General features: G+C 44.0%; 1 protein-coding gene across 1 annotated transcript in view; it reads left to right on the top strand.

Moving 5' to 3' along the window:
- Positions 1–1,866: 1,866 nt before the first annotated feature.
- Positions 1,867–24,378, top strand: part of LOC137375650 (E3 ubiquitin-protein ligase SH3RF1-like) — a 99,314-nt gene continuing 76,802 nt past the window's right edge. Inside the window, exon 1 of the mRNA XM_068043034.1 lies at positions 1,867–2,268. Within this exon, the coding sequence (XP_067899135.1) occupies positions 1,867–2,268 (402 nt within the window). The remainder of the gene's footprint in view (positions 2,269–24,378) is intronic.

Raw genomic sequence — 24,378 nt, 5'->3', positions numbered from 1 at the left:
GTCAATTTGGTCTGCATTTAAACCTAGGCCCCAGAGGCAATAGGACAATCTTCTAAATTCCGAGCCGCCCAATTCTCTTCATAACCATCGACAACAAGTCATTAATCTTTTAATCATAAATTCTCACAATATAACAAGCATCTGAGTATAACAGTGATCAGAACTGTACTATCATTAGAAATGTTTATATAAAAAGAGGAATGAATTACAATACTGTAATCTATTCAAGAGGTAAAGAATGATTACAAGTAATATAGTAGATGCTTGAGAGCTACCTGGGGTAACCTGAACTAAGGACATTGATTCTAAGTTGTAAGTACAATTTTCCCCTACTAGTCCAATTGTGGAAATGAGCCACATAAACCATAGGGTCCGATCTCCAACTCCCAGTTTGTGCTGTTAGCTGATGTCACCTGGAGTATCACTTGAAGCACTCAGCCTCAGCACCCATGCAGAACGGAAGGAAAAGACCCAGCCAAAATTCCCATTCATGGTTTATATCTAGTGAGTCCTATTGGAAAGGAGCATGGATACTTAGGTTGGATCCCAGATGGTTCCTTACACTCTTGCAATTGAAAGGAAGGTTTCCCACATTTTATACATTAATCAAAATTCCGGGGGGGGGGTGCTAGATTCTGAAGGTACATAATTTTACGATGTGCGCTCTGGGCAGTGGAACTCGGGTTTTGGAAAACTGAATACTCCAGCCTGTAATTTTGAAAAGTGCAAAATCTTATGGGAGGAGTCTCATATGGAGCATAAACACTGACCTTTTGGGTCGAATGGGCTGATTCTGTGCTCTATGTTCTATGTAGTGTTGTATCTCAAGAAAAGTCAATATGTTCTGCAGAGGAGTGAAAGGTGTGGGGCAGCACAGTGGCTAGCACTGCAGCCTCACAGCTCCAGCGACCTGGGTTCGGTTCTGGGTACTGCTTGTGCAGAGTTTGCAAGTTCTCCCTGTGACCACATGGGTTTCCACCATGTACTCCAGTTTCCTCCTACAGCCAAATCCTTGCAAGTTGATAGGTAAATTGACCATTGTAAATTGCCCCTAGTGTAGGTAGGTGGTAGGAGAATTGTGGGGATCTGGTAGGGAATATGGGATTAAATGTAGGATTAGTATGGATGGGTGGTTGTTGGTCAGCATAGACTCAGTGGGCCAAAGGTCCTGTTTCAGTACTCTGTCTCTCTGTGACTCTGTGTAACTGTTATTCAGATAGTAATTTACTGCTGAGTATCAGCATGCTCCAGTTATTGCGTAATATTGCCCACAACTCCTTATGTGGGTAGGGTAGCATAGTGGTTATGTTGCTGGGCTAGTAATCTAGCACTTTAATTGATCCAACAACATGAGTTCAAGCCCCATCACAGCACCTGGTGAATTTGGTTACTTAAGCAAGCCTAGCATTTTAAAAAATTGCTACCATTAGTAACAATGTCCATGAAACTACCAGATGAACATAAAAACCCATCTAGTTCACTCATAAACTTTAGGGAAGGAAATCTGCTGTCCTTACCCAGTCTGGCCTACATGTGGCTCCAGACCCAGAGAAATTTGGCTGACTCTTAACTGCCCTCTGAAATGGCCTAGCGAGCTGCTCCGTTGTAGTAAACCACTACATTTGCAGTGATTCAAGGAGATGGCAAACCATCACCTTCTCAATAGCAATTCAGAATGAGCCTTTATCCTGTGTATCAATAAGAAATAAGCTAGAGCATAGTAAAAATTACTGAGTTTTGTAAACTGTAAAGCTTGCTTTATAACAATTAAGTATGTAAACAGATTCATTGCAAATTATCAATACCAATTTATTTTTAATGCTTGAGAAATTCTTTCTGTTTGATTTTCAGAGTGATCGTGTTTTGATGAGATGGCATTGTGTAAGTAGAATGGATGATCTGGCCTTGCTGGACCTGTTGGAATGCCCCGTGTGCTTTGAAAGGTTAAATGCCACTGCCAAGGTATTGCCCTGCCAGCACACTTTTTGTAAATCATGTCTCCAGAGGATATTCAATGCCAGGAAGGAGCTCCGATGCCCCGAATGCAGGACTCCGGTTACGTGTAGCATTGAAGAGCTGCCAGTTAACTTGCTGCTGGTTCGCCTGTTGGATGGCATTAAATATGGGCAAAGCAATGTCAGGATCATCCCTGCTCGAATGGTTCAGGCGTCGACAAATCAGGACCATGGGAAAACAGGCACAGACCCAAGAAATCTGCAAGCCAGTGTGGTGAACACAGCACAAACTGCCAGGAGCCCAGTAGAGAGGGTAAATTAAGCCATTTTATCCTTATTGTACAGAAATCAATTTGTTACTCATTTGATTTCAGGGTGTGGGCGTTGCTGATATGGCTGCATTTATTGCTTAGTTGTATCATCATGATTCCTGCAGAGGGAAGAGAAAAAGTTTTTAGAGGCAAACATATTGGTAAGATTTGATTTAATTTGTAGGGGTGAATCCAGGCTGGTTAGCATAGAAATTTGGCTAGTTAGTAAACAAGGGGCTATCGTTATGTAGAATCTCAAACTTTCATGTCTTTGTGAAGAAATGGTTCATTTGCACTAAGTGGCTAGACATTGCCTTATTCCATTTCCCAACAGAGAATTTCACTTAATAAAAAGACATTTGGGAGACTCATGTTCCAAATCAAAGGGGAGACATTTTAATTGGAACAGCACTTTGACCTTACAAACAATAAGAGTTGGCTTTCCTCTCTTTATCTCTCAAAGAGAGATAATGGGTAAGAGTTCCCTTGTAGGCAAGAACAGAAATATCACTTGCACCAATTGGAAGAGGATTGACATTCAGTACCAACTCCCTCACCTCCAGCACTGCAGAAATAGTGTTGCAAAAATGTTCATACCCTCAGTAGGCCAGTCATGTAGTGGATACCTCTGCCTTTTATTTCAAATAACAGCACATTCTTTACTCTCTTAAAGTAACACTTGCAGAACTAACCCTTCACAATACCCTCTGGCCAAGGTGTTTCTAACGTGACTTCTTCCACTGAGGCTACCCGGCTGTTCTTGCAGCACTTCTTCTTTCTTTTTCTTTTGGGCCTCCTTATCTCGAGAGACAATGGATACGCGCCTGGAGGTGGTCAGTGGTTTGTGAAGCAGCGCCTGGAGTGGCTATAAAGGCCAATTCTGGAGTGACAGGCTCTTCCACAGGTGCTGCAGAGAAATTTGTTTGTTGGGGCTGTTGCACAGTTGGCTCTCCCCTTGCGCCTCTGTCTTTTTTCCTGCCAACTACTAAGTCTCTTCGACTCGCCACAATTTAGCCCTGTCTTTATGGCTGCCCGCCAGCTCTGGCGAATGCTGGCAACTGACTCCCACGACTTGTGATCAATGTCACACGATTTCATGTCGCGTTTGCAGACGTCTTTATAACGGAGACATGGACGGCCGGTGGGTCTGATACCAGTGGCGAGCTCACTGTACAATGTGTCTTTGGGGATCCTGCCATCTTCCATGCGGCTCACATGGCCAAGCCATCTCAAGCGCCGCTGACTCAGTAGTGTGTATAAGCTGGGGATGTTGGCCGCTTCAAGGACTTCTGTGTTGGAGATATAGTCCTGCCACCTGATGCCAAGTATTCTCCGAAGGCAGCGAAGATGGAATGAATTGAGACGTCGCTCTTGGCTGGCATACGTTGTCCAGGCCTCGCTGCCGTAGAGCAAGGTACTGAGGACACAGGCCTGATACACTCGGACTTTTGTGTTCCGTGTCAGTGCGCCATTTTCCCACACTCTCTTGGCCAGTCTGGACATAGCAGTGGAAGCCTTACCCATGCGCTTGTTGATTTCTGCATCTAGAGACAGGTTACTGGTGATAGTTGAGCCTAGGTAGGTGAACTCTTGAACCACTTCCAGAGCGTGGTCGCCAATATTGATGGATGGAGCATTTCTGATGTCCTGCCCCATGATGTTCGTTTTCTTGAGGCTGATGGTTAGGCCAAATTCATTGCAGGCAGACGCAAACCTGTCGATGAGACTCTGCAGGCATTCTTCAGTGTGAGATGTTAAAGCAGCATCGTCAGCAAAGAGGAGTTCTCTGATGAGGACTTTCCGTACTTTGGACTTCGCTCTTAGACGGGCAAGGTTGAACAACCTGCCCCCTGATCTTGTGTGGAGGAAAATTCCTTCTTCAGAGGATTTGAACGCATGTGAAAGCAGCAGGGAGAAGAAAATCCCAAAAAGTGTGGGTGCGAGAACACAGCCCTGTTTCACACCACTCAGGATAGGAAAGGGCTCTGATGAGGAGCCACCATGTTGAATTGTGCCTTTCATATTGTCATGGAATGAGGTGATGATACTTAGTAGCTTTGGTGGACATCCGATCTTTTCTAGTAGTCTGAAGAGACCACGTCTGCTGACGAGGTCAAAGGCTTTGGTGAGATCAATGAAAGCAATGTAGAGGGGCATCTGTTGTTCACGGCATTTCTCCTGTATCTGACGAAGGGAGAACAGCATGTCAATAGTCGATCTCTCTGCACGAAAGCCACACTGTGCCTCAGGGTAGACGCGCTCGGCCAGCTTCTGGAGCCTGTTCAGAGCGACTCGAGCAAAGACTTTCCCCACTATGCTGAGCAGGGAGATTCCACGGTAGTTGTTGCAGTCACCGCGGTCACCTTTGTTTTTATAGAGGGTGATGATGTTGGCAGCACTTACATATATATTATATATATATGTATACGCTTTTAGGATGACTGGTTGGCTTGGAGTCTATTTCTGCTGTCTTCAATCTCCTTCAAGATGTCCGAGAGGCCTGAATAAGTGAAGTCATGTATTCTTCTCTGGTTTTTATTTTATTTATTTTTATTTTGTTTTATTTAGAGATGCAGCACTGAAACAGGCCCTTCGGCCCACCAAGTCTGTGCCGACCATCAACCACCCATTTATACTAATCCTACATTAATCCCATATTCCCTCAATTCCCCTACCACCTACCTATACTAGGGGCAATTTATAATGGCCAATTTACCTATCAATCTGCAAGTCTTTGGCTGTGGGAGGAAACCGGAGCACCCGGCGAAAAGCCAGGCGGTCACAGGGAGAACTTGCAATCTGCGCACAGGCAGTACCCAGAATCGAACCCAGGTCGCAAAATCTGTTAGTGTTTTATTTTATTTGTTCCTGGAATGGAAACTGAACTGGAGTAGCCATATAAATACCATGCCACAAGAGCAGGCCAGAGGCTAGGAATACTGCGGCGAGTAACTCACCTCTTGACTCCCCAATGCCTGTCCACCATCTACAAGGCACAAGTCAGCAGTGTGATGGAATACTCTCCACTTGCCTGGATGGGTGCAGTCCAACAACACTCAAGAAGCTTGACACCATCCAGGACAAAGCAGCCTGCTTGATTGGCACCCCATCCACCACCGACACACAGTGGCAGCAGTGTGTACCATCTACAAGACGCACTGCAGCAACACACCAAGGCTCCTTAGACAGCATCTTCCAAACCCGCAACCTCTACCAGTTAGAAGGACAAGGGCAGGAAATGATTGGGAACACCACCACCTGCAAGTTCCCCTCCAAGCCACACACCATCCTGACTTGGAACGATGTCGCCGTTCCTTTACTGTTGCTGGGTCAAAATCCTGGAACTCCCTTTCCAACAGCACTGTGGGTGTCCCTACCCCACATGGACTGCAGAAGTTCAAGAAGGCAGCTCACATCCACCTTCTCAAGGCCAATTAGGGATGGGCAATAAATGGTGGCCTAGCCAGCGATGCCCACATCCCATGAAAGAATAAAAAAACATAGAAATGCAACTCTATGTCACACGTTCTTCAACAAATAGAAAAATCAAAATGAAATCAAAAACAAATATATTGAAACAATTTGAAAAGAAATGTGTATTTATCTGATAAATAAGAGAACTAGCCAATAATCAAACACCATGAATAAATAGAGAGATGAGGGTAAAATTGCAACTAAAGTAAAAGGCAGACACAAAGTACATGGACAATAATGGACAGAATGATAGAAAGGAATATGAAGAGGTTAGGAAAGAAATAAAGAAAACAAAGCAAAGCAAAGAGGAACTACAAAAATTAATTATCGGGTAGCATAAAAAGAAATAGTAAAGTACTCCACAAACACTTTAATAGCAAAAGAAAAATCAGGATTGGGATAGGACCATGAATGGTCGCACAACATAAACTCACAGGTAATGACACCGAAATGGCAGAAATATTGAATAGTTACCTTGCCTCAGTGTTTACCTGAGATGGGCATGACATCAGAAGAGATCAAAGAAGGTATAAAGACATTTAAGCTAGAGAGGGGATAGATAATTGATAAACTAATTAACAAAAACAACTTGCATTTATATAGCGTCTTTAAGATAGTAAAACATCGCAAGGCACTTCACATAAGCATTATCAAACGAAAATTTTACACTGAGCCACATAAAGAGACAATAGGACAGATGACCAAAAGCTTGGATGAAGAGGTAGAGGTTTAAGGGTGAGAGAGAGGTAGAGAGGCGGAGAGGTTTAGGGAGGGAATTCCAAAGTTTAGGGCCTAAGCAGACAAAGGCATAGCCGTCAATGGTGGAGCAATTAAAACTGGGAATGTGCAGAAGATAAGAAATGGAGGAACACAGAGATGTTGAAGGATTGTAGAGCTGGAGGAGGTTACAGAGATAGGGCCCTTAGGGGCAAGGCCCTGGAGGGATTTGAAAACAAGGATGAGAATTTTAAAATTTTGATGTTGCTGGACTAAGAGCTAATATAAGTCAGCAGGTACAGGGTGATGAGGGAATGGGACTTGCTGTGGGCTCGGATACAGGCAGCGGTGTTTAGAATGAGCTTAAGTTTATGTAGGATGGAAAATGAGAGGCCATCCAGGAGTGAACTGGAATGGTCAAGTCTAGAGGCAACAAAGAAATGGATGAGGGTGTCAGCAGCAGATGAGCTGAGGCAGGGGCAGATTGGGTGATGTTACAGAGGTGGAAATAGGCAGTCTTGGTGATATGTGGTTGAAAACTCATCTTGGTGTCAAACTTAGGGATAAAACCCCTGCTCTACAGAGATTGCATTGCGTATATTAAAAGAAATTAGAGATAGCAGAGGGAATAATACATATTTGTACATAAAACGCTTTAGTAAAGGGAATCATGCCAGAGGACTAGCAGACATCTAATATGATTCCTATTTTTAAAATGTGAAGTGGTAGTAGTCCAGGAAATTTTAGATCAGTTTGCTTAAAGTCGATATCGGCCAGAATTTTACCTGTAATTTTACCAGTAATACCTGGTGGCTTCCTTGTGGGCTGGGGGGTGGGTGGTGGTGGGTGGAGGGGGGTGGGTGGTGGTTGGGGTGTGCCCTCCTGATCAGGCACCCTGTGACACACAGAGAGCCCTCAGAGTGGCACAAACCGCCCCCACTGGAGCAGCTCCCCCTGCCCTCTCGATCAACATCCTCCCCCCCCCCACAACCTCGCCAGGGCCCAGCTGATTGTCCCCAGTGAGGCCCCACAAATTGCCTCCATTCTGGGGCCTGCTCCAACTTGCTGGTCCTGGCTCAGTGCAGTGCCAGCAGTGGCCACTGCTCCTGGTGGTGCTGCTGGGACTGAGGAGCTGCCAGCCTAGGTCTTCCTGCCTCAGAGGGGTAGAAGACTCGACCGAGACCAATTAAGGGCCTGGTTCATGCAAATTAGCAACGTGTCTTCCAGGTCCAGCAGAGGTGGGCTGGTCCCCGACTTTTCAGCCGGTGTGCGGGGCCTCCACCACAATGTAAAAGTCCAGCCGATGGTAGGAAAGACAATGAAATCTTTACTCAAAGATGTAATAAGAAGACATATAGAAACTGAAAATATAACAAAAGCCAGTCAGATTTCAAAAGGGAAAGTCTTGCTTGACCAACTTTATTGAATTCTTTTAAATAACAGAAAGAGTGGTAAAGTGTAATGTAGTAGATGTAATATAATTTGGATTTTTAGTAAGATAGTGAACCACCTCTAAATATCTTAATTTTAGATCACTGAAAATGACTTTAAAAATTATACTAAACCATTGACTAGTTTCAGTGGTGTTGTTATGACCGAGGTGGGAGGAGTGCACTGTCTTTTCTAGTTCCACTTCTCCACAGGTCACAACGTATATTTAAATGTTTACTCAGTTCCGATGCAGTCAATCGTATACTCTACTCTTTATTCCAGAATAAAATACACCAACCAGGTTTCTTTAATAAACAACAAAATTATCAGTTTATTATAAAACAAGACTTAACCAGTAACAAAGCAAAGCTTTAACACACAGATTGAAATATGAAAGTTCCCTTTTTACCTTACACACACACGCTCGCACACACACGCGCGAACCAAAAAATAGAGATTTTTCTCTTTAGAGCTCTGTTACAAAAAAGATCGAAAAAGGAATACTTTGGCCAGATACTTACTAATTCTTGAAGAAAAAGAACAGAAGATGTGTAAAGGTGTCTTTTTTTCCCTTTATTCTGGAGTCCCAAATACACGTGGACAGCTGTCACTGGGATCTTTATAGAACAGTTCTTTTCAGGTGACATGGAAGATCAGTTTGGCAGGCTTTCCAGGTGAAATGTGGAAACAAGGGTATCTGGCAGGCCTTTCAGGAGAAATGCAGCATCAGTTTCTCAATTTTGTACACTTGATTCTCAAAGAGATGGAAAAGCCGGCAGGCTTTTCAAAGAGATGGAAAAGGCTGAGCTGGGGTTTTGTCCTTGGCAGGCTGATTTTTAAACTCCTTTCAAAACACTGTGCACACCACAGCTCACTATCCAAAGTGAAACCAAAACAATATCTCAAGAGTCAAGCCTCCTGACCCCTATAAATCTTGACCTGTCGCTTCTCCGTAAACATCTTTCCCAGGTCAAAAAGCCCCCGCTGGGTACTTATCTGAAGGCAGGTGACTTCCAGTCAGGGTTGTTTACAATTCAAGTCCAAAAGACCTTCTGTTGACCTCTTTTTAAAAAAAAAACACAAGTCCAGCATCTATGGAATCCTTTTCAGTTTTAAAACCTAAGTCCTCAAAAAAAATTAACATGACAGTGTACACCAGTCAGTTTCTTAGTAAGTTAACTATCTTTAGATATGTAAAACTTTTTAAATGTGCCAACTAGGGCCTGTGCACCTGAAGGAACAAGCTCAATTTGAAGAGCCTCCTTGAGTAGCCACTAATGGCATGGGAAGCCATTCATGTGGAGGGAGAAAAAAGGAATGTAGTGTTAGTAGGAGACAGTAGAGTGAGGGGGATTGACACTGTTCTCTGCAGCAAACAGCGAGAGTCCACACAGCTGTGTTGCCTGCCCAGTGCAAGGGTTTGGGACATCTGCTCAGGGCTGGAGAGGAACTTACAGTGGGAGGGCAAGGATCCAGTCTTCATAGCCCATGTAGGTACCAACAACATAGGCAGGACAAGGAAAGAGGTTCTGCATAGTCAGTATGAGGAACTAGGTGCCAAATTAAGAAGCAGAAGCTCAAAGGTAATAATCTCTGGATTATTACCTGAGCCACGTGCAAATTGGCATAGTGTAAATAAGATTAGAGAAATTAATGCCTGGCTCAGAGCCTGGTGTGGTAGAAGTGGGTTCCAGTTCATAGGGCACTGGCACAAGTACTCGGGAAAGTGATGGCTGTACCGTTGGGACGGTTTACACCTGAACTGTGCTGGGGCTGGTGTTCTAGCAAGCCGCGTAACTAGGGACGTAGAGAGGGTTTTAAACTGAATAGTGCGGACAGGGGATCAAATTTGGGAAGATATGGTAAATCAAGGAGTAGAGACAAGACAAGACAGAAAAGTATTAATATGGGAAATGAAAACATACTGTGACAGGAAGAGACAGAGCGTACAAATCTAACAGTAAATCAACAGATAAGGCTAGAGGTTACAAAAATAATAAAAGGACAAAACTAAAGGCGCTGTATCTGAATGCAGATAGCATTCGAAACAAAACAGATGAACTGAGAGTGCAAATAGAAATAAATAAGTACGATCTGATAGCCATTACAGAGACATGGCTGCAGGACGACATAGATTGGGACCTAAATATTGAAGGGTACATGGCATTTAGGAAGGACTGGAAGCTGGGAAAAGGTGGAGGGGTAGCTCTGTTAATTAACGATGGTATTAGCACAATAGACCAGAATGTAGAAGCAGTTTGGGTAGGGATGAGAAATCATAAAGGCAAGAAGACACTTGTGGGAGTGGTGTACAGGCCACCAAACATTAATCACACTGTAGGACAAGATATAAAGGAAGAAATAATAGCAGCTTGTCAGAAAGGTACAGTGATAATCATGGGGGATTTTAACCTACATATAGATTGGAAAAATCAGATGGGTAGAGGTAGCCTAGATGAGGAGTACATAGAATGTTTTTGGGATAGTTTCTTGGAACAATATGTTCTGAAGCCAACCAGACAGCAGGCTATACTAGACCTGGTATTTGTGCAACAAGATAGGATTAATTAATGACCTCATAGTTAAGGTGCCCCTAGGTAGTAGTGATCATAATATGATTGAATTTTACATTCAGTTTGAGGGAGAGAAGAGTGGGTCCCAAGACTAGTATTTTAAATAAGGGCAATTATGAGGGCATGAAAACAGAGCTAGCTAAAGTGAACTAGAAAATCAGGTTAAGGGATAGGTCAATAGAGATGCAGTGGCAGGCATTTAAGGGGAAATTTCAGAACACACAGAATACTTATATTTCAACGAGAAAGAAAATGTCCAAGGGTGTGACCAAGCATCTGTGATTAACTAAAACAGTTAAAGATAGTATCAAACTTAAAGAAAAAGCCTATAATTGCACAAAGATGGGAGGCAGGTTAGAAGATCGGACAAAATATAAAAAACAGCAAAGAATAGCTAAAAGATTGATAAGGAAGGTAAAATTAGAGTACGAAAGAAAGCTCGCAAGAAATATTAGGACAGATAATAAGAGTTTCTATGGATATTTTAAAAAGAAAAGAGTTAACAAAGTGAGCGTTGATCCTATAGAAAGTGAGTCTGGGGAATTAATAATGGATAATAAGGAGATGACAGATGAATTGAACAGATATTTTGCATCGGTCTTCAGTATTGAGGATACAAGTAACATCCCAGTATAAGATGTAAGTCAGGAAATGGAAGGGAGGGAGGACTCAAGAAAATTACAATCACCAGGGAAGTGGTACTGAATAAATTGTTGAAGCTGCGGGCTGACAAGTCCCCAGGTCCTGATGAACTTCATCCTAGGCTGTTAAAAGAAGTGGTCAGTGCGATAGTTGATGCGTTAGTTTTAATTTTCCAAAATTCCCTAGATTCGGGGAAGGTTCCGTTAGATTGGAAAATAGCAAACGTAACTCCTTTATTCAAAAAGGGAGGGAGACGGAAAGCAGGAAACTACAGGCCCGTTAGCTTAACTTCTGTCTTAGGGAAAATGTTGGAAGCTATTATTAAAGATGTTATAGCAGGGCATTTAGAAAAATTCAAGGCAATCAGGCAGAGTCAACATGGTTTTGTGAAAGGGAAATTATGTTTAACCAATTTATTGGAGTTCTTTCAGGGAGTTGCATGTGCTGTGGATAAAGGGGAACTGGTGGATGTATTGTACTTAGATTTCCAGAAGGCATTTGATGAGGTGCCACATCAAAGATTACTGCAGAAAATAAAAGCTCATGGTGTAGGGGGTAACATAATGGCATGGATATAAGATTGGCTGGCTAACAGGAAACAGAGAGTAGGCATAAATGGGGCATTTTATGGTTGGCAAGATGTAACAAGTGGTGTGCCACAGGGATCTGTGCTGGGGCCTCAACAATTTATATAAATGACTTAGATGAAGGGACCGAAGGTATGGTAGCTAAATTTGCTGATGATACAAAGATAGGTAGGAAAGTAACTTGTGAAGAGGACATAATGGGGCTACAAAGGGATATAGATAGTGAGTGGGCAACGACCTGGCAAATGGAGTATAATGTGGGAAAGTGGGAAATTGTCCAATTTGGCATGAAAAATAAAAAAGAAGCATATTATTTAAATGGTGAGAGATTGCAGAGCTCTGACATGCAGAGGGATCTGGGTGTCCTAGTGCATGTACTGCAAAAGGTTAGTATGCAGGTACAGCACGCAATTAGGAAAGCTAATAGAATGTTATCATTTTTCACAAGGGGAATTGAATACAAAGGTAGGAAGGTTGTGCTTCAGCTATATAGGGCATTGGTGAGACCACATCTGGAGTACTGTGTACAGTACTGCTCTACTTATTTAAGGAAGGATGTAAATGGGTTGGAGGCAGTACAGAGAAGGTTTACTGGACTAATACCTGGAATGGACGGGCTGTCTTACAAGGAAAGATTGGACAGGCTCAACTTGTATCTGCTGGAATTTAGAAGAATAAGAGGCGACTTGATTGAAACATATAAGATCCTGAAGGGTCCTAACAAGGTGGATGTGGAAAGGATGTTTCCACTTGTGGGAGAATCTAGAACTAGGGGTCACTGTTTAAAAATAAGAGGTCACCCACTTAAGACAGAGATGAGGAGAAATTTTTTCTCTCAGAGGTTCGTGAGTCTTTGGAATTCTCTTCCTCAAAAGGCGGTGGAAGCAGTCTTTGAATATTTTTAAGGCAGAGGTAGATAGATTCTTGATAAGCAAGGGGGTGGAAGGTTATCGGTGGTGGGTGGAAATGTCGAGTAATCAGTTCAGCCCTGAACTTACTGAATGGCAGAGCAGGCTTGTGGGGCCAAGTGGCCTACTCCTGCTCCTAATTCATATGTTCGTATGTAACACATGAGGAAGAAAGGAATGGAAGTACATACTGGTGGAGTTAGATGAAGAGGGGTGAGAGGAGACTCGTGTGGAGCATAAATGCCAGCATAGGCCAGTTGGGCCAAATGACTTAGCAAAAATGTAATGAGGCAGAGACAAGTTAGAAGAGGGAATAACTAAGTTTGAACCCCAGGGTATTTTACCTCCTGGGCCTTGTATGTTTTCTGCTGGTAGCTGCCCATACGAAATGGGCAGAAAGCAGAAACTGACTGACCAACGGGTACAGATGTACAGGCAGTCAGAGCTGGGGAGGGGATTTGAGGGAAGAGGGTTCAGAGGGGAGTTTCAGGCAGGGTAGGCAATGACTTTCCGTGTGGCGACTGGCAGGGGTATTCCTGCCCCTGGTCCTATAAAGGAAAGATATCCACTTACCTTGGAGGGCCTCTTTGTCATCCCCATGTCCTGCCTTCCCAGCTCAGACTTGGGTTAAAATGCAATTTGGGCCCCACTGACATAATGGGAGCCTGATTTGCATAAATTAATAGAGTTCCTACATGATTCAGGCAGGCTCCTCATTCCCCAAACTGCAGAGTAGTTAAAATGGTGGCTAGCACGAATCCAGCAGAAACAGGGTGTCAAGGCTTAAAGCTGTATTTTAAGGCCCACTTCCCTGCGCCCCGCCCCCCCCCCCCCCCCCCCACCACACCCTATTCCCACTGGTAGGGTGGATTAAAATCTCAGTCTGATCTGTATGGACTGACACAAAGGGCCACATGAAGGCTTTTCAGCTACCTGTAAGCATTCAAATCATTTTGTCCTCCATCTGAATCAAATGTTCTGGTATTATCTCTGTTATTTGTCATGATGTTGCCTAGGCAACCAATTTGAGACTATATGGTTTGTGCAGTGGACTGTTCAAGTACAAACAGTATCCACTTAGATCTTCCCAGTCTAGCCTATTTAAGCTGCATCAAAGCAGCCCCTTTACAATATGTGATCAAACAGAGCTCATATAACTGCAAAGAGCGAGCCAACAAAGCAAGCTGTTCACCTTCCCAAATAAATTATTTGTTATCAAGAGTCCTAGTGCAGCCAGAATTCCAGATGCCTGCTCAATACATTTACCATCAGTGTTTAAGGCATTCAGCAACAAGAGGAATTGGATTGTAAGATGAAGCTCCAGGATCGGGATGGCATGTTAGGAACACTTTTTGCCAGTATATATGTGTGAGCAGTGAGCACAAGGAACTGCAGGAGGCATCGCTTGTAATGAGGCAGAAAGAAAAACAGGCTGTCACCAATTTATTTTTATTGAAATAAGAGCAAGAATGTATTTATAAAAAGTTAAACCTTTCCACTCACTGTTGCAATTATGGGAATGTGTCAGTCCTAATTGAAGACTCCATTTGTAAGTAGAATTATAAGTAAAATTCAGCAGCCAATCCCTCTCTTGCTGTGTCAGTACCCTCAAGACACGAAGTATCCTGGCTCTGCCAGCCATCATTTCAGCTTTAATTATTCTTATAGTGCCAGCTAGCACCAGTGTGTCAGCTGGTCTCACTGTGCCAACTACTCTCATTTGCCAGCTGCACACATTGCGTTAGCTATCTCTTCAGGTCCAACCAATACCAGGTGTCTTTGTGTTACCCACGATCTTCACAGCACCAACTTCATTAACTGTACTAAATATCCAAATGCAGCAATTACTCTCACTTTGTTGCTTAATCATACAGATTACCCGCACAGCAATAATTACCCTCAGTGTGCCAGTTCTTTTCATAGAGTTACCATGTTCTTAACGGAGCTTGAATTGTTTGGGAACAGTCTCACCTCCATCAGAAGACAATGGGTTCAAGCTCCAGTTCAAATCTTGAATAGATAATCTAGCTTGACTCTCCAGTACGGTACTCAGGTCGTACTGAACTGATAAAGTACCATTTTACAGATGAGAAGTTAAATCAGGGTACTGTCAGCCTATTCTAGTGGTGTGCAAAGTCAAGGAAAATCATCCATTATGGCTAAAAACTCATTAAGGCCTGCTAACGGGCACTGGGATCGCGATACACGATTACCCCATGCCTGGTTGAGATGAGGCAGGCAGCACTTAAACATCATTGCTGTCTGTTCATCTCAATGATTGCGGTGTGCAGCCCAGCATTGAACACACTGCTGACTGGCTGCATGCTCAGCAAGGGGCCTAGGAGGACCATGGCCAGCACAAGTCACAGCTGGTCTCCACTTCTCAAAGACAGCCTGCATTCAGGTGGCAGAAGCTAGTGGAACTGTCTCTCAGAAGTCCAAATACTCTCTCCTCACAAAATCAGGCCTGTTAACTCTAGCGATGGCAGCTATGTGCCACTGCATGATCAATTGAGTTTAAGTATTCCGTTTTATCCAACTTTTTTCACGCTGCAGTCATCAGCACTAATGGCTCCCCACCGTGTTCCCAACAACTATGCTCAAACACGTCCCATACCTTCCATGTTCCTCATGCTTGCCATTTGAAAATTGCGAACTGTTGTTCCCCATACTCCTAACAAGCTTCACAATGAGAACAAAGAACAAAGAACAGTACAGCACAGGAACAGGCCATTCGGCCCTCCAAGCCTGCGCCGATCTTGATGCCTGCCTAAACTAAAACCTTTTGCACTTCCGAGGACCGTATCCCTCTATTCCCATCCTATTCATGTATTTGTCAAGATGCCTCTTAAACGTCACTACCGTACCTGCTTCCACCACCTCCCCCGGCAGCAAGTTCCAGGCACTCACCATCCTCTGTGTAAAGAACTTGCCTCGCACATCCCCTCTAAATTTTGCCCCTCTCACCTTAAACCTATGTCCCCTAGTAACTGACTCTTCCACCCCAGGAAAAAGCTTCTGACTATCCACTCTGTCCATGCCGCTCATAACTTTGTAAACCTCTATTATGTCGCCCCTCCACCTCCATCGTTCCAGTGAAAACAATCCGAGTTTATCCAACCTCTCCTCAGAGCTAATGCCCTCCAGACCAGGCAACATCCTGGTAAACCTCCTCTGTACCCTCTCCAAAGCCTACACGTCCTTCTGGTAGTGTGGCGACCAGAATTGCACGCAATATTCTAAGTGTGGCCTAACTAAAGTTCTGTACAGCTGCAACATGAGTTGCCAATTTTTATACTCTATGCCCCGACTGATGAAGGCAAGCATGCCGTATGCCTTCTTGACTACCTTCTCCACCTGCGTTGCCACTTTCAGTGACCTGTGGACCTGTACGCCCAGATCTCTCTGCCTGTCAATACTCCTAAGGGTTCTGCCATTTACTGTATACTTCCCACCTGCATTAGACCTTCCAAAATGCATTACCTCACATTTGTCCGAATTAAACTCCATCTGCCATTTCTCCGCCCAAGTCTCCAACCGATCTATATCCTGCTGTATCCTCTGACAATCCTCATCACTATCCGCAACGACTCCAACCTTTGTGTCGTCCGCAAACTTACTAATCAGACCAGCTACATTTTCCTCCAAATCATTTCTATATACTACAAACAGCAAAGGTCCCAGCACTGATTCCTGCGGAACACCACTAGTCACACCCCTCCATTCAGAAAATCACCCTTCCACTGCTACCCTCTGTCTTCTATGACTGAGCCAGTTCTATATCCATCTTGCCAGCTCACCTCTGATCCCGTGTGACTTCACCTTTTGTACCAGTCTGCCATGAGGGACCTTGTCAAAGACTTTACTGAAGTCCAAATAGATAACATCCACTGCCCTTCCTTCATCAATCATCTTTGTCACTTCCTCAAAAAACTCAATCAAATTAGTGAGACACGACCTCCCCTTCACAAAACCATGCTGCCTCTCGCTAATAAGTTCGTTTGTTTCCAAATGAGAGTAAATCCTGTCCCGAAGTAGCCTCTCTAATAATTTCCCGACCACTGACGTAAGGCTCACCAGCCTATAATTTCCTGGATTATCCTTGCTACCCTTCTTAAACAAAGGAACAACATTGGCTATTCTCCAGTCCTCTGGGACCTCACCTGTAGCCAATTAGGATGCAAAGATTTCTGTCAAGGCCCCAGCAATTACTTCCCTTGCCTCCCTCAGTATTCTGGGGTAGATCTCATCAGGCCCTGGGGACTTATCTACCTTAATGCTTTGCAAGACACCCAACACCTCCTCCTTTTTGATAATGAGATGACTGAGATTATCTGCACTCCCTTCTCTAGGCTCATCATCCACCAAGTCCTTCTCTTTGGTTAATACTGATGCAAAGTACTCATTTAGTACCTCGCCCATTTCCTCTGGCTCCACACATAGATTCCCTTCTCTGTCCTGGAGTGGGCCAACCCTTTCCCTAGTTACCCTCTTGCTCTTTATATACGTATAAAAAGCCTTGGAATTATCCTTAATCCTGTTTGCCAATGACTTTTCATGACCCCTTTTAGCCCTCCTGACTCCTTGCTTACGTTCCTTCCTACTGTCTTTATATTCCTTAAGGGATTCATCTGTTCCTGGCCTTCCAGCCCTTACGAATGCTTCCTTTTTCTTTTTGACTGGGCTCATAATATCCTGCGTTATCCAAGGTTCCCGAAACTTGCCAAACTTATCCTTCTTCCGCACAGGAACATGCCGGTCCTGGATTCTAATCAACTGACGTTTGAAAGACTCCCACATGTCAGATGTTGATTTACCCTCAAACAGCCGCCCCCAATCTAAATTCTTCAGTTCTTGCCTAATATTGTTATAATTAGCCTTCCCCCAATTTAGCACCTTCACCCGAGGACTACTCTTATCCATATCCACAAGTACCTTAAAACGTATGGAATTATGGTCACTGTTCCCGAAATGCTCCCCTACTGAAACTTCGACCATCTGGCCGGGCTCATTCCCCAATACCAGGTCCAGTATTGCCCCATCCCTAGTTGGACTATCTACATATTGTTTCAAGAAGCCCTCCTGGATGCTCCTTACAAATTCTGCCCCATCCAAGCCCCTAGCACTAAGTGAGTCCCAGTCAATATAGGGGAAGTGAAAATCACCCACCACTACAACCCTGTTACCTTTACATCTTTCCAAAATCTGTCTACATATCTGCTCCTCTACCTCGCACTGGCTGTTGGGAGGCCTGTAGAAAACCCCTAACATCGTGTCTGCACTCTTCCTATTCCTGAGCTCACCCATATTGCCTCGCTGCATGACCCCTCCAAGGTGTCCTCCCGCAGTACAGCTGCGATATTCTCCTTAACCAGTAATGCAACTCCCCCACCCCTTTTACATCCCCCTCTATCCCGCCTGAAGCTTCTAAATCCTGGAACATTTATCTGCCAATCCTGTCCTTCCCTCAACCAAGTCTCTGTAATAGCAACAACATCATAGTTCCAAGTACTAATCCAAGCTCTAGGTTCATCTGCCTTACCTGTTATACTTCTCGCATTGAAACAAATGCACTTCAGACCACCAGTCAAGCTGTGCTCAGCAACATCTCCCTGCCTGCTCTTCCTCTTAGTCTTACTGGCCTTATTTACTCGTTCCCCCTCATTGATTTCACTAGCTCTCCTACTGCTCTGGTTCCCACCCCTCTGCCACACTAGTTTAAACCCTCCCGAGTGATGCTAGCAAACCTCGCAGCCGGGATATTTGCGCCCCTCCAGTTTAGATGCAACCCGTCCTTCTTGTACAGGTCCCATCCCTCCCTGAAGAGAGCCCAATGGTCCAGATATCTGAAACCCTCCCTTCTACACCAGTTGTTCAGCCACGTGTTTAGCTGCACTATCTTCCTATTTCTAGCCTCACTGGCATATGGCACAGGGAGTAATCCCAAGATTACAACCCTAGAGGCCCTGTCTCTTAACTTTCTACCTAAGTCCCTAAACTCCCCCTGCAGGACCTCTTCGCTCTTCCTGCCTATGTCGTTGGTACCGATGTGTACCACAACCTCTGGCTGTTCACCCTCCCCCTTCAGAATGCCCCCTGTCCGTTCAGAGACATCCTTGACCCTGGCACCAGGGAGGCAACATACCATCCTGGAGTCTCTTTCACGTCCACAGAAGCGCATATCTGTGCCCCTGACTATAGAGTCCCTTATAACTATTGCTCTTCTGCGCTTTGTCCCTCCCTGCTGAACAACAGTGCCAGCCATGGTGCCACTGCTCTGGCTGCTGCTGTTTTCCCCTGATAGGCCATCGCCCCCAACAGTATCCAAAACAGTATACTTGTTAGAGAGGGGGATAGCCACAGGGGATTCCTGCACTGACTGCCTGCCCCTTCTAGCCGTCACCCATCTATCTGCCTGCACCTTGGGTGTAACCACTTCTCTAAAACTCCTGTCTATGACTCTTTCTGCCACCTGCATGCTCCTAAGTACATCCAGTTGCCGCTCCAACCGATCCATGCGGTCTGTGAGGAGCTGCAAGTGGGTACACCTCCTGCAGATGTAGTCGTCCGGAACGCTGGAAGCATCATGGACCTCCCACATCTCACAGGTGAAGCACTTCACTCCTCTAACTGACATTTCTAGCATTAATTAATAAATTAATTTAAAATAAATAAATACTCATTAAATCCTTACTAAATTGTTATAATTAACTATATGGTCCCTAGTGCTAGATTCCTACTATAAATATTAAATGCCAACTAAATACAGTAATCTCCTCCCTCTGGTTTAGTTACTCTACTTATTAATTAGTTAATTAGGGTTTTAATCAATTTTTATCAATGTTTTATTTTCAAATTCAGTAAAAATTCGCTACCAGCCAATCAGGCCACAGCTTTCCTGTGATGTCACTTTCAGTTTTTTTTACCAGAGGTAAGTTTTTTATACTTGCCGGTCTGGAACTCCGCCCTGCAAGTCTTCTCCCTGGATGCAGGCCACAAAACCCCGAGGTAAGTTTTTTATACTTCCCGGTCCGGAACTCCACCCTATGAGTCTTCTCCCAGTCAGCTGTGCTCTTTGAAAGCTCTCAGCTCCCCTCACTCTGAGGACAGGTGGGAAATGAAAGGAGCTCCTCACTCCCTCCTCACCGAACTTCCTCAGTTACTAAACTTCCACTGTAGCACTCTAATGCAACCCCTCAACAAGGAATTAATTGGAGGCGTGTGGGTTGCCAGCTCCCCCCTCCCACCCTTCCTTTAAAAATCTGGAATTAAAAGCTAGTCCAATGGTAACCATGAAGCCATTGTCGATTGATGTAAAAACGGATCTGGTTCACTAATGTCCTTTTGGGAAGGAAATCTGTTGTCCTTACCTGGTCTGGCCTACATGTGACTCCAGACCCACAGCATTGTGGTTGACTCTTAAATGCCATCTGAAATGGCCTAGCCAGCCACTCAGTTCAAGGGCAATTAGGGATGGGCAACGAATGCTGGCCTAGCCAGCGACACCCACATCCCACGAATGAATAAAAAAAAAACCTGGCTCAGCTTATCAGGAGGGAGGAGGTCTGTATGCCCTTGGTCTCATCCATGCAAATCACAGTGGTGACATCATAGAATATTTGCTCAACCAGCTAAAGAATGCAAGAAAGCCGGATGGCAAAGACGCTACCCTCAGGAGAACCAGGTTGTGTAGCACACAACAGACCACCACGAATTTGGGGACATTCTCCAGTAATTATTGTAGAGCTCCTCTCTCTGCTGCAGAAAGACACAAGCTTAAAACCACAGATGGAAGTGAGGGGCTTGTCACATGACAGTCACTAAGTGATTCAAAAATAGCTGTTAACAATATTTCTTCTTACAAAAAGAAGTAGAACAAGCAGTTCCCTTAAACATCTTGGGTCTTGGTTGTTGCTGAGGAATGAGCAGACATTTTATCTCCCTCCTTACTGTCCTTCCAATGTAGGATACAGTGTTGCAAATTATGTGGCCATCCTAAGCTGCCAGAAAAGTCATCTTTTTTATCTGTTATTTTTAAAAATGTCTTCAAAAATATAAATTCAGATCTCCAGTCAGTAGATTAAAGAAAATTGTCATACAACAAAGCAAGTTGGTGTGACATTACTAACCACTCTCTCAATATCTCCTGCTACCTTCAAAGATCGATGTGCATGCACCCATAGGTCCCTCTGTTCCTGCACACTCTTTAGAACTGTGCCAGTGAGTATATATTGCCTGTCCCTATTCCTTCTGCCAAAATGCATCACCTCACACTTGTCAGTATTAAATTCCATCTGCCACCTCTCTGCCCATTCTGCTAGCCTATCTATGTTCTGTTGTAGGCAGTTCATATCATCCTCACTGTTTGCCATACCTCCAAGTTTGGTGTCATTGGCAAAGTTTAAGATTCTACTCTATGTTCCAAGATCCAAATCATTTATGTATACCAAAAAAGCAGTGTTCCCAGCACTGAATCTTGGTGAATACCACTATCTACTATCCTCCAGTCTGAGAAGCAACCATTTACTATGACTCATTGTTTTCTGTCCTTAAGCCAATTTTTTTTATCCAATTGTACACAGACCCTCCTAATCCATGAGCAGCAATTTTGTTAACCAGCCTTTTATGTGGTACCTGAACAAATGCTTTCTTAAAATCCATATAAACAACATCCACCACATTGCCTTCATCAACCTTCTCTGTTACTTCATCAAAAAATTCAATTAGATTAGTCAAGCATGATCTGCCTTTTAGAAATCCATGCTGACTATCCTTAATTAACTCAAACCTTTTTTCCCCTAATTATTGTTTCTAAAACCTTACCCAACACTGATGTTAAACTAACTGGCCTGTAGTTACTAGGACTGTCCTTACACTTGAATAAGGGTGTCACATTTGCCACTCTCCAATCCTCTGGCACCTCCCCCGTATCCAGGGAAGATTGGAAGATTATGGCAAGTCCTTCCGCTATCTCCATCCCCACTTCATTTAGCAACTTGGGACACAAGCCATCCTGACCAGGTGACTCATTAACCCTCAGCATAGGCAGCCTTTTCAGTACCTCCCCCTTTGAATTTTTACCCTATCCATTGCCTCTACTCTTTCCGCTTGTACCGATATTTTGTCAGATTCTACTTCCTTAGTGAATACTGATAGAGAGTACTCATTAAGTATATTAATTTTGCCCTGCACCTCTAAGCATATATTATTCTCTTTGCCCCTAATAGACCCCACTTCACCTCTTACTACCCGCTTACTATTTACATGTCGGTAGAAGGTTTTTGTGTTCCCTTTTATGTTGACTGCCATTCTATTCTCATGTTCTCTCTTTACCAGACTAATTTTCCTCTTCACCTCCACTCTCAACTTATTGCATATGGCCTGGTTTTCACTTGAAGAATTCACCTGACATGCATCATATACCCTCTTTTTTTGTTTCATCATAGTCTAGCTCCCTCATCATCCATGGAGCCCTGTTATTTGGTTCCTTTATCTTTCACCCTCATTGGACTGGACCTAGCCTGTACCTGAAGTATCTCTTCCTTAAAAATAACCCATTGTTCCAATACAGTTCTTCCTGGCTGTCTTTGGTTTCATTGTACCCTGGTTAGATCCCTTCTCATCACTTTGAAATTAGCCCTCTTCCAATCTAAACATTCGACCTTATTTTGTTCCTTGCTTTTTTGCATAACCCTTATTATAGGATGGTCGCTGTTACCCAAGTGTTCCCCAACAGAAACATAGTCCACTTGGCCCATCTCATTTCCCAGCATCAGATTCAGCAATGCTTCCTTTCTAGTTGGGCTGAGAACACACTGATGAAGGAAGTTCCCCTGAACACATTTCAGAAATTCCTTCCTCTCCTTACCCTTTACTCTAAAGTTATCCCAATCGCTATCTGGGTAATCAAAGTTCCCCAATATCATCACTCTATAGTTCTCACACATCTCTGTGATTTCCTTGCAGATTTTCTCCTCTATCTCTCGTTCAGTATTTAGAGGCCTAGAGAATAACCCTCGCAATGTGATCATGCCCGTTTTGCTTCTCAACTCTTACCAAATGGATTCTGTCCTTGCTCCCTCAAGGACATCTCCTCTTTCCAACACTGCAATGTCTTTTCTAATCAATACTGCCACCCCACCTCCCTTTTTTCCTTCTTTATTCTGAACTCCTTGAATCTCCCCTTTGAATGCCTCCCACTGTCCTGACACTGATTTACCTTCAAGTAGTTGTTTCCAGTCCACTTTCGCTAAATAACTCCTTATTAAAATTGGCTTTGTTCCAATTGAGAATTCTAACTCCTGTTCTATCTCTGTCCTTTTCCATAATTATGTTAAAACTGACTGAATTATGATCACTACCACCAAAATGCTCTCCCACTGTCATTCCTTCCACCTGTCCATCTTCATTTCCTAAAACTAAGTCTAAAACTTCGCCCTCTCTTGTTGGACTTGCTGCATACTGGGCAAAAATGTTCTCCTGAATGCATCTCAAGAATTCTGATCCCTCAATTCCTTTCACACTAAAACTATCCCAGTTAATATTGGGGTTGTTAAAATCCCATACTATTACTGCCCTATGTTCTTGCACTTCTCAGATATTTGCCTACATCTCTGCTCTTCTATCACCCTCTGACTGTTTGGGTGTCTATAGTACACTCCCAACAGTGTGAGTGCCCCTTTTTTTTTCCTTAGCTCAGTCCATATGGCCTCATTTGATGAATGTTCCAACATATCATCCCTCCTCACAGCTGTAATAGTTTCCTTGACCAAAATTGCCACTCCCCCTCCTTTCTTATCCCTCTCCCTATTGCATCTGAAAACCCTGTAACCAGGAACATTGAACTGCCATTCCTGTCCCTCCTTTAGCCATGTTCCTGTAATAGCTATGATATCATGTTGCCACATGTCTATATGTGCCCTCAGCTCATCTGCTTTATTTGCTATACTCCATGCATTGAAGTAGATACCCTTGAGCACTGCCAAACTCTTTTTTTTTATTTTATAACCTTTGTTTCCTCTGTCTTCCAGACTCATCCATTAATTTTCTGCCTTCCACCCAGAGTACATTCTGTGCCCTTGCCACCGTCAGTCACTTTACTGAAGATCGAGAGTAGACTGATGGGACGGTAATTGGCCAGGTTGGATTTGTCCTACTTTTTGTGTACAGGACATACCTGGGCAATTTTCCGTATTGCCAAGTAGATGCCAGTGTTGCAGCTGTACAGGAACAGCTTGGCTAGGGATGCAGCAAGTTCTGGAGTACACATCATCAGTACTATTGCTGGATTGTTGTCAGGGCCATTTGCAGTATACGGTGCCTTCAGTCGTTTCTTGATATCACGTGGAGTGAATCGAATTGGCTGAAGACTGGCATCAGTGATGCTGGGGACTTCAGGAGGAGGCCGAGATGGATCATCCACTTGGCACTTCTAGTTGAAGATTGTTGCAAATTCTTCAGTCTTAGCTTTTGCACTGATGTGCTGGCCTCCCCAATCAATGAGGATGGGGATATTTGTGGAGCCACCTCCTCCAGTTAGTTGTTTAGTTGTACACCACCATTCAAAATGGGATGTGGCAGGACTGCAGAGCTGGGATCTCATCCATTTGTTGTGGGATGGCGTAGCTCTCTGTCTATCGCATGTTGTTTATGCTGTTTGGCACGCATGTATTCCTGGGTTGTAGCTTCACCAGGTTGACACCTCATTTTGAGGTATGCCTGGTGATGCTCCTGGCATGCCCTCCTGCACTCTTCATTGAACCAGGGTTGATCCCCTGGCT

Source organism: Heterodontus francisci, chromosome 12 (genome assembly GCF_036365525.1).
Source record: "Heterodontus francisci isolate sHetFra1 chromosome 12, sHetFra1.hap1, whole genome shotgun sequence".
Classification (NCBI taxonomy): Eukaryota; Metazoa; Chordata; class Chondrichthyes; order Heterodontiformes; family Heterodontidae; genus Heterodontus; species Heterodontus francisci.
Note: the sequence above shows the minus strand (reverse complement) of the source record. Positions and strands in the feature narration are given on the sequence as shown.